General features: G+C 37.3%; 1 protein-coding gene across 1 annotated transcript in view; it reads left to right on the top strand.

Moving 5' to 3' along the window:
• The first annotated feature begins 448 nt into the window (after nt 1-448).
• The window catches only part of SH3TC1 (SH3 domain and tetratricopeptide repeats 1), a 31,655-nt gene continuing 18,817 nt past the window's right edge, over nt 449-13,286 (top strand). The window contains exons 1-4 of the mRNA XM_050338606.1: nt 449-525; nt 6,477-6,728; nt 9,075-9,149; nt 11,503-11,630. Of these exons, the coding sequence (XP_050194563.1) occupies nt 6,521-6,728; nt 9,075-9,149; nt 11,503-11,630 (411 nt within the window). The 5' untranslated portion in view covers nt 449-525; nt 6,477-6,520. The remainder of the gene's footprint in view (nt 526-6,476; nt 6,729-9,074; nt 9,150-11,502; nt 11,631-13,286) is intronic.

Below are 13,286 nucleotides of genomic sequence, written 5' to 3'. Positions count from 1 at the left end.
CAAACAGTTTTTCATTAGTGTTTTTTGTAGCTGGAATGATAGCAAGAAATCTAGTTTTGTGATCAAAAGCAAAGGGGTGAAAAAGCCCTATAGTCCATCTGAAGGACTCTGTTACTTTTCTCTGAACAATGCTCACTTAACACAATGACCTGGATGTGTCCCTTGGAGCCTTCTAGCCACCATTGCAAAATGCCACAATGAATTATTGCTTTGAAAAGCAGGAGTGTGTGAATGAACTTTCCAGCACACTTGATACATTTCTGGTTTGCATAAGGAACTTTAGTAGCTCAACTCCATATTCAGGAATGTTTCTTTTTTTTTTAAAAAGGCTTTTGAATTAACAGTATCAGTTAATAGACAACTTTTTTGTGCTTGCCACATCCAAACTGGGCTGTGCAATCAACAGGAAAGATAAGAAGGTCAAACAGGAAGAGCTGTGCTGGAGTCAGTTTTGAGCAGAGCTGAGGAAGGCACGGATCTGCAGGCTCTTTACCAGCATGTTATAGTGAATCAGACCTGGAAAAGGTAGGAGAAGGCCTGTGCTCTATACCTGCATGTCCCTCTTTTACTCTGTTTTAGGTACTATTCGTCTGGTATTTGACTGTAACTTTATTGTCAATGTATTAGAATTGCAGCCAGTTAAGCAGGGGTAACTTCCATAGTGTTCAGTGCTTTGGTGTGTCCATAATGAAATGACTGGAAAATATGTGTAAATGTGATCTGTCACAGTTCTGAAAACCTGCTGGGAGTTCCTGTGCTGCTCTGTCTTCCCTCTTCCAGGTAGTACTGTGTGAGCTGAGCTGCTGCTAAGTAGCAAAACAGCTCCTACTTTATTCTTCTGCATTAGCTGCCACAGGCCAAATTCTGTCATATCTAGCACTCAGAATCAAGTACTGAGGTTCACAGATGCCTTTTGTAGTTTTATAACAGTGATCTGATTTTTTTATTTTTTTTAAAGCACCCCTAGAGTTTATGCCTGGTTTTAAGCAATTATGTGATTGTGGATTTTAGTATCCAGTTTTCCATATCTAAAATTGGAAATTTTGGACTTATGGTGCTTTCACAGCTGGATTGAAGGTAGAAAGTGTATTTCAGTGCCACTGAGATATGAAGAAAATTAATTGTAAGGGAGAGTTAAGACTTTTAAAGGAATCTGTTACATCTCTGAAGCTTGTTAGGGCTTTTCTTGTTTATAGACCAGTCTGAACAATGATACTGCTTGCAACATTGTTTACTGAGATTTGCTAACTAATCTAAAGTTATTTCAGTGATAAAGGAGTCAGTCTTCCATTTCAGGAGAGTACTCAGATTCCTAAGTCTCTCTACTCTGATTATAGATTTGCTTTACCTTTCTGTGTAATACATAAAAATTAGGATTTTTCTATACAGAATCTAATATGGATTTTTTTTAATATTCATGCCTGTGACTGAATTTCATGGAGATCAAGGCTGTGATTTACTCTCTCTGAGGACAAAGTTTATAATGATCTTGGCTTTAAGATGTTTGTAGGCTTATACAAAAGATGCAAAACAAATGGGAGTTGAAACTGGGAAGAAGGAATAATAAAACAACTACTCTAGCATCATTTTGAAAAATGACCTAGATTAACTGAGGGCAATACAGTGGGAACACTGAGGTATTGTATAACATTTAGGATGTACAGGAGATGAAGCAGAGCAGATGACCGAGGATGTACACACAGCCAAATGTGCTTTAAATGAAGGCAATGCAGGCTTCACTAGCTGTCTTTTGGTGGTTTGGAACACTGGAGGAACATAATAGACCAGAAGAGATGAGTAAAAATTTGGGAGTTATCAGAGTTCAGATTCATCAGGAGCTCAGGTGAGATGAGGGGAGAAACAAACATTGTTGCTGCTTCTTTTCTCTGGGTAAGATAGAAATTGGTGCACAGAGGAGCAGGGCAGTAACCTTGTACCATTCAGGTTTATAACGTGTGAATAATCCTCTTGGAGTAAATTATTTCAGCCTTACATTCAACTCTGAACTTCTCTGGCATTTGTCCATGACTGCAAATAATCTGTCTCTGTAAAACTAGAATAATTATAGTTGCCACTGCCATCGATTAATTAAAGCTAGTTGTTAGAAAGTTGTCCTGAGCCTCCTAGAGGGAAGATGATGAATTAAAGAAATACTCTATTGCATGCAGGTTTTAGGCAACTGGTTCAAACATAGCCCATTTTTATATACTGGGTCCTTGTTTCATACTTAGAAATATACCTTTAAAGGGAGAGAGAGAGTGTATTTAGTGGATGTTTTGGTTTCCTCCTTCAGCACCCCTTAAATGGAAAGGGACTGGTGGGAGAGTGTTCCTGTCATTCACAACACCTCTTAAAACAATAATAAAAGGCAAAGGGAAAAAACAACTTTCAACCTACATAGTTAGGGAAATGGAAAACGTCAAGCTATATGTTTGTTTTTTTCCCTGGGTAGCTGTGCTTTGAAAGCATTCAGTAAAAAGGAAGCAACAACACAGGGAAAAGCATGATAGAGGAATTGTTCTATTCAACTTCCAATAGGAGAAGGTCTTATTTTCACCTCATGTTCAACAGCTGTTGAATACAGACCTTTCCTGCCTGTTGTGCCCTATGAGAAGTGAAGGGGAAGGTGGAGGGTGGTTGAGCCTCACAAACCTGGACAGGTGCTGCCAGTGCCTCTGTGTGGGGCAGCACACAGAGCCATTGGACGCATTCCCTGTATCCAGGGAGCTCACACCACAGGGAGGGAGGATACCAGTGCACCCAGTAGCACTCAAGGTGTTGAGCTGTCCAGCATCTGCCTCTCTTCTCTCTCTGCTCATCCCCAGTGCAAGTGCCTCCCTCAGAAACAGAGGGTCCCCCAGAGCAGTGGGGAGTGCCACATCTTGCGTGCATGGCTCTTATTTTGAGTAGAGGTTGAATCTGGATTTGGAAAAAAACAGGGATATCATTAACTTTTATGGCCAACATCCTGCACCAAACAGGAATTTCTTGGTCAAGTCTCAAAGAGCATGAGAAAAATAATTTTGCCTAAATTATAAATAAAACGCTTAGTCAGTGCACATAAATGTAGATTGTAAGAACTTGTTACAGAAGACAAACTTTATATGGTGAGTGGTAGATCTTAAATCTTGAAGATCTTAATCTTGTATTTGTTGCTATCAACAAATGGCTAGTTGCTAACTTAGCATTATACTTACTAGCATTATAGGTTTATGAAAAAATCTCTAATGAGAATGACTCAAGCACTGCAGTTTAATACTCTCTAAAGCTGTTTTATATTGGAAGAATATTTTCTCTGGTTTTGTGCCATTGAATCTGCTTTAATTTGTGCTGGAAAGGTTTAATAATTGATGAGAAAGAATCAACATAATAAATAGGGTGATTATACTGTAGTTGCTTATGTGTTACGGTTTTGCTCCTTGGGATACTTACATGATAGTTAAAGGTAAATAGTAAAAGTACAGTAATGTGTAAAGTTTTATGAAATCTTTGTCACTTGGGACCAAATTACTGTCACCTAGGACACATTTAGATGCTAAAAAAAAACATTCAGAAGAGCCTAGGTAGGCTAGGTGCCTAGCTACAGGGAAGTTATTTACTGTCTTGTTCTCAGTATTTATACAGAGCCACATGGGTTGATAGTTAAGGCAAACATTAAAAATGGAAAAAGAATCTACAGAAGAGAGTATGACTGTTAAAAGTGTTTGATATTTGAGTTTTCTTTTTGTGCATCTTGGAAGAGCCAAGTGAAAACATGCACAAGAACATACCTGTTTTGCTTTTCTTTCATTCTTTCTGATTTTTTTTTCCCCCGTGGCTTAGGCTCTGGCATACTATGACTAAATCTTCTTAAACAGATTATATCCATTTTGATTTGTTCAGATGTCCTACTTGCTCATGCAGTACCAAGCTTAATAAGTTCTTTCACAACCCTGTATATATGTTACTCTTACCAACATAAAACTGATGCAGAAGACATGAGAAGTTAATCAGTGTCTCTTCTCCAACTCAGCTGAACTCTAGTAATTCAGGTCAGAGTATATTTGCTTTCCTAAATTCTGTGGAGGATGATATTTTTACTTGTGGATAGGAGCTTATGGAAAAAATTAATAATCTGAACACTGAATTTCATTTCTGGGATTAAGGGTAATCCTGATCTAAAAATAACAACTGGTTTTGGATTCATAGAACTATGTAATTTAAATAACCACCTTTAGAATTCAATTATTAATACCACAATATTAATACCACAATCTTTATGAGGAGGAGATACCACTATTTACCAAATACACTGTAGAAGAATATTCAATTCCTAAGTGTGAAAATTGGAATGCATTACATATAATCTTGGTACAGTACTGAAAAGAATAGTGTTAGCTACAGTCATTACTTTAAGGAAAAGATCAGCTGTATAAATGGAAAAGCCTATCCCTCACAAAGTGAGTTTTGCCTCTGGCAGGCCTGTATTTTTAATAATTTATAACTAGGTCATCATGTCTGATAGGGAGTTTTTCCAGGAAGTTAGTGAGAGAAACACATCTAAAGTCTGAATGACAATGTTAACCAAATATAGTAGTGAAAATGTTTTACTGAGAGAAGGCATGAAAATTACTTGTGTTTGTTACTACCTATGTTTCGTAGCTATATATGCTGAGGCCCGGGTTCGATTCCTGGTCAGGGCCACTCCTGGGCAGGTGGGGCTCGTTAGCCCTTAAAGGCAACCCACCTACGTCCTAAGGACCTCGCTGCCACCGTCCAAGCTCGCTTGGCCCCGGCAGATGAACCTTAGGATTAAAGGGTGGGCTCAGTTCCGCGCACACTGTGTCTCACCTAAAAAATCCAATGCGCAGGCTGGAAGGTGGAAAGACCTTCCCTGGATCTTCGCTCACGAAGACTGGCCATTATTATGAATATACACACATAGCTTAATATGGAGAACTGCAATGCAGCACCAAAAGCATCTTTTGAAAAACAGCAAAGTGGGACAGTTAACACAGTAGAACAACATCCAGCCTAGATTTCTTTATACTTCATTAACTTATGGTCTTGTGGTAGATATGCTTATGGTTTAAATTCCCTGAGCTGGTCATATCACATGTAACTATACCTCATTTATTTATTATAATCGCATAACTTACCTCTGTCTTTATATAATTTACTGTTTTTTCAAGAAGTGCTCACTTGGGGTAAAGGTTTCAATGACTGCAAAGCAATATGAAAGTTGTCAGGCAGATCCTACCTTGTTCTGTATCCCTACCTGCCACAGCAGGCAGCTGGGAGCTGTTGTGCTGTTCACATTAGCACTTGGTTTGCTCAGGTTTAGGGATCCATGACATGAAGCTTGGAGGACAAGAAGTGTTGGAAGGCACAGATGTAAAGAAGCAAGCTGGAACAATGTGCTTTGAACATCCCAATGCATGGTGAAGGGAGAAGCTTCCTGATCAGTCTAAAGGCAGGCCATAAGGTCACTAGGTGACCAGGCATTAGTCTGAGGTCTTAGCAGAGCAAAGGTAATCTTTTATCTACAGCTTCAGATTTAACCAAATTCTGCTGGCGAACAAATGAGAGAGGAATTTTCAAGAAGATTACAAGTTTCTATACTCATAATGAGTATAGCTCATTAATGAGTATGACTGGAGTAAACATAGAGGAATTTGGATTAAGTCCAAATGACAGGACTAAATCAAAATCTATCCTGTGGCTTTATGAGATTCCCTAGAGACATGTTAAAACCCACTGAGGAAAAGGGTCTAAATATCAGTGGGCATGTGCTGGCTACGTGAGTCACGTCTGTTGTGGATGCATTGGTTGATGTCTTGGCTGTGTCTTCCTGAAGCTGAAGTAGCTTGTGCCCAAGAAATGGAATTGCAGCATGTCTCATGTCAGTGCCTAGAGAGATCAGTGAAGCTTGCAACTACTTGTGCTCTATTTCTATTTCAATTCATTTTCCTGATGTTCATGCCAATAAGAGTCTTGCTGCCAGTCTCAGCCTCTAGCTTAATTCTTCTGCTTTACTGCAAAGTAATATTTAGATCCTTGCATGCAAACCTTCCTTGTTGTTTGAATTAAGCATTCAGTACCCGTTCCACTCTTGTCGCCTTTAGAAAATGATGTTTTTCCCCTGCAATGCCTCTGTTAATGTGAATGATGCCATCCCTTGGAGGCTCTGCTTTAAAGCAGGTCAAAAAAGAATAATTAGCAGTGGGCACAAGTACATTTCACTTCAGGCCTTGGATTTTGCTATTAGCAAAGTGTATTGCTTTGTTGCTAAAGCAGTGATGCCACCTGATTGCAGGAGCTTTTTCTGGGATGAATTTGGGTATTACACAACAATTTATCTGAAAGAAGTCTAAAACAATTTCTTTAATCCATGTTACAATTAAAAATAACTCCTGCAGGAAAGGGATGGCTCTTGAATATGTGCATCTATTCTGACTGTTGGAAAAAACCATTAGTGTTCTTTTTCTTACCCCCAGACTGTTGATAATGTTAATTGCATCACTGTGAGGAACTTCAAATTATGGCGAGTTCAGCAGTGGGAGAGAGCACATCCACGCTCAGCACTAATGCTGCCTTCCCTGGTCTGGAGGGAAAGGAAGATAAGAAATTGGAGAGGAAAGAAATGGAGCAGGGAAGGTGCAGGTCTGACTGCAAACATGTGGAGGGCAATGCTACCATCAGCACTGTCAGGGATGGAGTCGGGATGGACACGTTGCAAGAACAGATGGGTAAGATCTCAAATAATGTAACCTGGTCACTCTACTCTTGACTTCTCTTTACATTTAAATTACTGTAAACTGTGCACAAGCTGAGAACTGTTATGTGTTTTTCCAGCTGAGCCTTTTTTGAAATACAAGTGGTTATATTTCCTCCATGGCAATACTGCATAGATTGGTCTACTGAACAATCTGTATTGAAATTCACTTCGGGCAGACAAATGGATTATCCATTAGTAAGATGAGATGAAAGTCATCAGAACCAAAGAGCCAGAATATTGAAATGTAACTTATTTGTCGAGCACTTTTTGCTATATCTTCAATGCTAGCCAAGTTAGATTGTGTGTTTCTGTTGTAATAAATTTCTTAATTTTCTTTTTTAATCCAAAGATGTAATACTGTATTTATATTTGTGCAAATGGAAATGTACATCATACAAGTCAGAAGCACCTTTTGAATGGAAGGGTGTAGTGGCATAGGTAAGAGCCATGGCCAGGCTTTTATTTTACAGTAGGTTCAAGGGCTTTCTGAATGTGAAAATACTTCAAATGATGATGGAAAAACAATTTCACTTAAAATTTTATGTCCTGTGATTTACACAATTTTTTTCTGTTCACAACAGCAACTCTTCTGACATCAAATACCAGGTACAAGCATCTCAGAGCAGTATAAAGTTTCTCTTCAGCTTGCCAAGAAGTATGCAAGTCATTCCATTAAGCTGGAATGGGGATGGAGTTAATTTTGAGTTTTTGAATATAATTATAGCACTTTAAAAAGTTTAAACAGGTTTAAACTGTATTTATAGTAACTCTCATACTTTTACTCAAGTTTAATAGCAAACTATTATTTTAAATTGAACTATGAGTAATTAAAATGCTTACTCATAGATTTTGCTTTACTTCTTGATTTCTGTGACTTAGGAAAGCTTTAAATATTACCTGATGTATGTTAATGTCTTGATAAATACCTTTCAAAAAAAGTTATATCTGGTAATATCAAAGTAATCATGATGGCAAGTTCATGCACCAAAAACATGTGCTAATTTGTTGTCCTAATCAACTATTAAGTGATTACCAAAGCCATTGATAACAGGTTGTCAAAGTTTTGACAATTGCTCTGTTAATACTTCTAAAACAAGAAAAAGCAGAACTACAACTAAGTAAGCTCTGGGGAACTTAAATTTAGAATACTTCCTAAATACAGTCAGCCTACACTGCAGTGAGGGCACTATCAAGTTTCTATTTAGAAGCAAATATAATTGAGTAGAGATTAAAAAACCACCAAAACCAACCAAACAACAACAAAAAAAAAACCAAACAAAATCCCAATGCCCCTGTCAAACACCCAACCAAAACCCTACAAAACCAAAAGTGTTTGGGGACTGCAGTCTCCAGTTCTAGTATTCATACTCACTTTTTCTTTTTCTTTTTTTTTGGTGGAATAGGAAGACAGTTTTTATTTATTTGCATAACTTTGTTCATGTAACATCAATAGATGCACTTGAGGGAAGATGCAAAAGACTTGGAAATTACCATATCCTACTGTATTACAGGAGATTTTTTCTTAAAAGTAGAGGAAAATATCTTGGGATACATGAAAATTGCCTCAGAAGTTTTCTTCTAAAAATGAAAGATCTATTTCTCCCACTCTTATTCTTAGAAATATCAAACCTTATCTTCACTGATTTTTGCCAAGGAAACCTTGAGAAAATGGAATTGGTTGGAGTGGGTGTTTCTTCAGCATAAAAATATATCATTCCCAAAAGAACTGGAAGAAATATGGTCTAAAAGAAAAAAAACACAAATTACTATTAACATACAGTATACCTAATTTGTGTTCTTTTTCTAAAACTTTAAATCACTAGATTTTTACAGTACCACCTCCAAAGTATTAAACCCTTAACAAATAGAGAATGATTAGTGCTTCATGTATGATTTGATTCAAGACACATATATCATAGCCAGTTTATATTAATGAAGCACCAGTGGAGGCCACTTTTTTGTATAGGTGTAAGGAAAGAGAAAATGCAGTCTGATTCTTGCTGCCTCCCAAAGGGGAATTCAGTTTCCTGAGAGCCTGTTTTTCCACCAATTCTCCATTTTGAAACTTTGCATAAAAATGAGGAAATCAAGATGCAACTTCCTGTGCCCCAGTAGGAGAGAAATGTTCTGCAGACACTTTTTGAGGGTTTTGGGAATTATACATCAGGAAGGGGAGAAAATAGTTATTTTCTCCTAGTAAGTATCTGATGCATCAAATGCTTTGGAAGTGGGGGGCATTTGAAGGGGGTTTTTTTGTGTGTGAGTTACATGGACTTAGAAAATGCTGCATAACCATTTCTTTCATTTATCATAATAGAGTGTTCCCAAAGTGAAAAATGCATGAATGTCAGCTCAAGGATCCTTCCAAATCAGGCAGAAAATTTTCCAACTGGTAAGACTTTTTCCCTATGACATCTTATAGATATAATGCTTTTCTCATTGCTTACTACTTTTTTTTTTTTTAAATTGAGACAACTCAACTATGTCAACATTTTCAGTCATCACTCCTGTAGAGTTTATAATGTCCTGCATGGCAGATGTGAAGCATCCAACTTCTACATAAGATTTGTTGAGAATTTCTCATAAAAAGAGGGAATAACTGCTATAAAAGCTAGAGATAATTTATGGACTATATTGCAATTGCTAAGGGGAAAAAAAAGGCAAATGAAAAGTTCATTGCTTATCTGACATATGAGTTTCAATCCTTCCAGTGTCTTTTTTTTTTCCAGTTTGAAGCCTCTCCAAATCTCAATTTTAATTTTTTGTAGAATTTTTTTTCTTTAATGCTGTATTTTTAATGAAGTGGCAATTGAGTGCAGTTCTTCAGTAAGTAAGTACAGTGGGCTTCCCCTTTGGAGGGTTCATGGCAGGCTCAGTGAATTGAGGGTCTTGGCGCATTTCCCTTCCCTTGCTTGTGGAGGAAGAGAAGTAGCCATGAAAAACAACACTGGGATGTGCTCTGATTTCTGGATTGATCTGACAAACCACATCAGTGGTAGACAGTTTTCCCCAGGCATGTGGTTATTTGCACTTAATTTATTTGTGCTTATATACCTGTTCGTCTTACTCTGTACAGAATTTGAGCTCTTTGTTACTGGGGTATGGGTCAGAGCTCACAGAAGCAGATGGCAAGATTATCATAGGATTTTTGGACCATATTTAATTTCTATAAGGCATTAATAGGTGTTTTTTGACAGAAGCAACCCCATTTCTGTTGTCTTCATTCAAATTCAGTATTATTTCAGTAACATTACCTTTATAGAAAACTTAAATGTGTTTCTACAATTGCATATTTAACTCAGTATCAATCTGACTACGTAAAACAAAAATACAAACTAATGGTCTTGTGTCATTATTTTTTATGGCTTCAGGTAAAATGAAAAGGGCAACAATTCTGTTCCCTAATAGTGATCTGAATAACATTCAAATACACTAGTTTGTGTTCTCTGTGCTAACAGTTGTCTGTATGACCACAGCTTAAACAGAGAGGTCTTGTAATTCAGGAACAGTTCTTTATATTTCTGAGCCACTCTTCTTGAACTTAAAGTAATGAGCAATTTAGGTGCAAATCATGGTAAAAGTCCTGGAAACATACATAGGAAACCCTCTGAGAACAGATTACAATATGTTATATTAAACCAGAATGTGAAAAATATCTATTTTACCCGACTAAAAGGTGAAACTCAGAGGAGGTGGAATATTTTAGCATGCACAACAGTCCCATTTATTGCTGGAAGCGTGACCTATTTACACACTTTGCAATTGGAACTCTTCCTAAGCAGGTATTATTGGCTTACACACCCATCTGTTTATCTGGAAACTTATGATTTACTGTTATTGAGCTAAATTAATGAAATAATGCAGAATGAAAGCAGCTTTATCAAAGATCCTCTTTATCTGAGGGAAGCTGGCTGAAACTATACCCTTAGCTTCAATAAAATCTTCTCATAAATAGATGTCAGGAGCTGAGAACAGGTATCTAGCTGCTTTCGGATGTGATGGGAAAATCATGTATGTGAGCTTTTAGTTGGACCAACCATTTGGTTAGTACTGTTCAACCAACTTAGTTGAGAAAGAGCTTTTTCAATATTCAGTTTCTAAAAGCCTTCCAAAGTACTGGGGGTGACATGTCAGATAACTATGAATTTAAGATTAGCATAAAGAGTTGTTGTAACATGCTGAACTATCTGTGGCTTTTGTTGTTCAGTTCTGTTTTTGTGGTGGGGTTTTTTTTTTTGTTTTTTTTTTTTTTTTTTTTTTTTTTTTTTTTTTTTTTTTTTTTTATTTGTTTGTTTTGGGTTTTTTTTTGCTGATGGCTGTATCTGTTTGCCTTGGTTTTTGTTTTTTTTTTTTTTAGTATATGCATGGGATATTTGGGAATCTGGGCATGTTCACAATGTCCATAGAGCTGTCTAATTTGACAAATTACCAATCTGTTTGCTTTTTTTCTATTTTCCATCCATAAGTGTCAGTTGTCTCCCAAAATGTCTACAGACCTGCTTATCATGCTCCTTTGTATAGCTGCAAGTTTTATTATGAAAAATTGTTTCATGCTAGGCTCCTATGTCTACTGGATAAATAAAAAATGTGAAAGAAACATGCAGCAGATGAGTTTCTGTTCTCCTCTCTCTGAAGCTGAAAAAATACATGTTTTAATGTGTATTCTATGGTTTTTGAGGGATTTTCTGGTTCTCTAAAACTGAGTTATGGAACTTGTAGCACTGAAAATGGATATCATTCTCCAGATATCTCCTTGAAGTTAACAATGGTAAGACGAAAGAGTGGATGTCCTGATCCCAGACTCCAAAGACAGCTCAGAGGGCAGCTTCGTCTTCTTGAAAATGACAGCAGGGAGGTGATGGCAGTTTTCAGTGTAAGTCGATTGCTTGGAAATTGTTTTATTTATTCAGAGAATATACCATGTGCTACTGGAAGAGTCTGAAAGATATTGGGGGTCCATTTCCATCTACATGCTGCATGCTTGATTTTGAGTAACCAGCGTTTCGTGTTGCCCAAAACCACATGGGGACTTCAGAAATACTACATTACTGAAACAGACTGGAAAATTGATGCACAATAAATAAACCCAGCTTAAGACATTGAAGGGTTTTACTTTAAAACATTCTGCTTTGATTTACAAATCAAATACCAAAGGAAATAAGGGTTTTCTGAATTTTTTGTTTGTTTTTTAATTTGCCCTCATATTGACTCTTCACTTCAGTTTCCAGTCACTTGGAGTCATTTGGCATGCAGGTGACCTGGGAAGCTCACTACTAAGCCAAAGAGGAAGTCTGAAGGAGAATAGCCTAAATATTGGACTTCTAAGGCTTAATGGATGTTGCTCTAAATAGCACACAAGAGTTGGCCAAATTTTATTACTATCTTTGATTTGTTTGTATATAGGAAACCTGTCCTCTACAACCAATGATTTTTGCTTTGAATACAGGTTAGTCTCCTCTTCCTTCTTGATAAAAGAGCAGAATGATACCACTTGATCTCTTTTTTTTGTCTGAGCCAGCCTCCTTCACTTGCAAACCAAACCACTGAAATCTTACTTAGTTAAGGCTTTGACTGCCTTGGACACATGTGTTTCTACACCAATTTCCTCTCGTGTTGTGAAGTCTGCATGACCAGGCTGCTGATTCTGTGGCTGTGAAAACAGTCTGTACTCCTGCTGCTCTGAATTTTGTTTAGAGGGAAATGGGGAAAGGGTGATGGGATCAGGAGGTAAAGGAACAGAGCCATACGAGTAGACTGGACTGTGGCCTTATTAGAAACAGACTGGGGAAAGACTTTGAAGGAAACAAGATTGATAATGATAAGTTTCCTTAGAATGTTGTTTTGATATTTGGCAGCACATAAAGCCCCTGAGGCTGACATACTTTAGCATGTGTTGGTAATTTATTAATAGCTTTCAGGCTCTCATTAATATGTAATCTAGTGTAGAAAGGGACATGCAGAAGATCAAAGCAGTGATGAGGCATATCCGCTGAGGAGGCCTAGGTTGGACTTTTGTATTTTAATCTGTTCAGGTTGTGTGAATTGAAAATATGGAAGTTGAACAGAATTAATTCAAAGACATTTTAAAATTGTGATGTAACAGTCATAAAATCAGTGGATCAGTTCCATCTTGCTCCTATTACAGAAGAAGTTGGAGAGACAGTTTCTTCCCTCCCTGCCTTGAGTTAGTCAGTTCCTTGATCAGTCCTTAAATTGTTTTAAGCTGCACTTCAATTTTGATGTACTGGGAGCAAGGGTGCAAATATGGGAAATGTTAGCTTGTGTTGTATATAAACCTACCTGTTATACATGTAACTGATTCTCTGAGATAGTGGTTCAGATACTCCTCTTATAAATTACCACAGTTTTTTGTATTTCCCTGAAAGACTGTAGCCAGCATCATTGGAGAGCCCAGTTTTTAATCTACTAACTGAAGTGCAAACACTCTCTATTAGAACTCTTTGGTTAGAATCCATCAAAGTGTACATTTTTTTCACTCACTTGAAGGTTTTTGTAATTGCTCCTTTAA

The sequence above is a fragment of the Myiozetetes cayanensis genome, unplaced genomic scaffold, assembly GCF_022539395.1.
Source record: "Myiozetetes cayanensis isolate MyiCay16 unplaced genomic scaffold, myiCay2020 scf7, whole genome shotgun sequence".
Taxonomy (NCBI): Eukaryota; Metazoa; Chordata; class Aves; order Passeriformes; family Tyrannidae; genus Myiozetetes; species Myiozetetes cayanensis.
The sequence above is the reverse complement of the archived record's forward strand: the minus strand, read 5'-3'. Positions and strand labels throughout refer to the sequence as shown.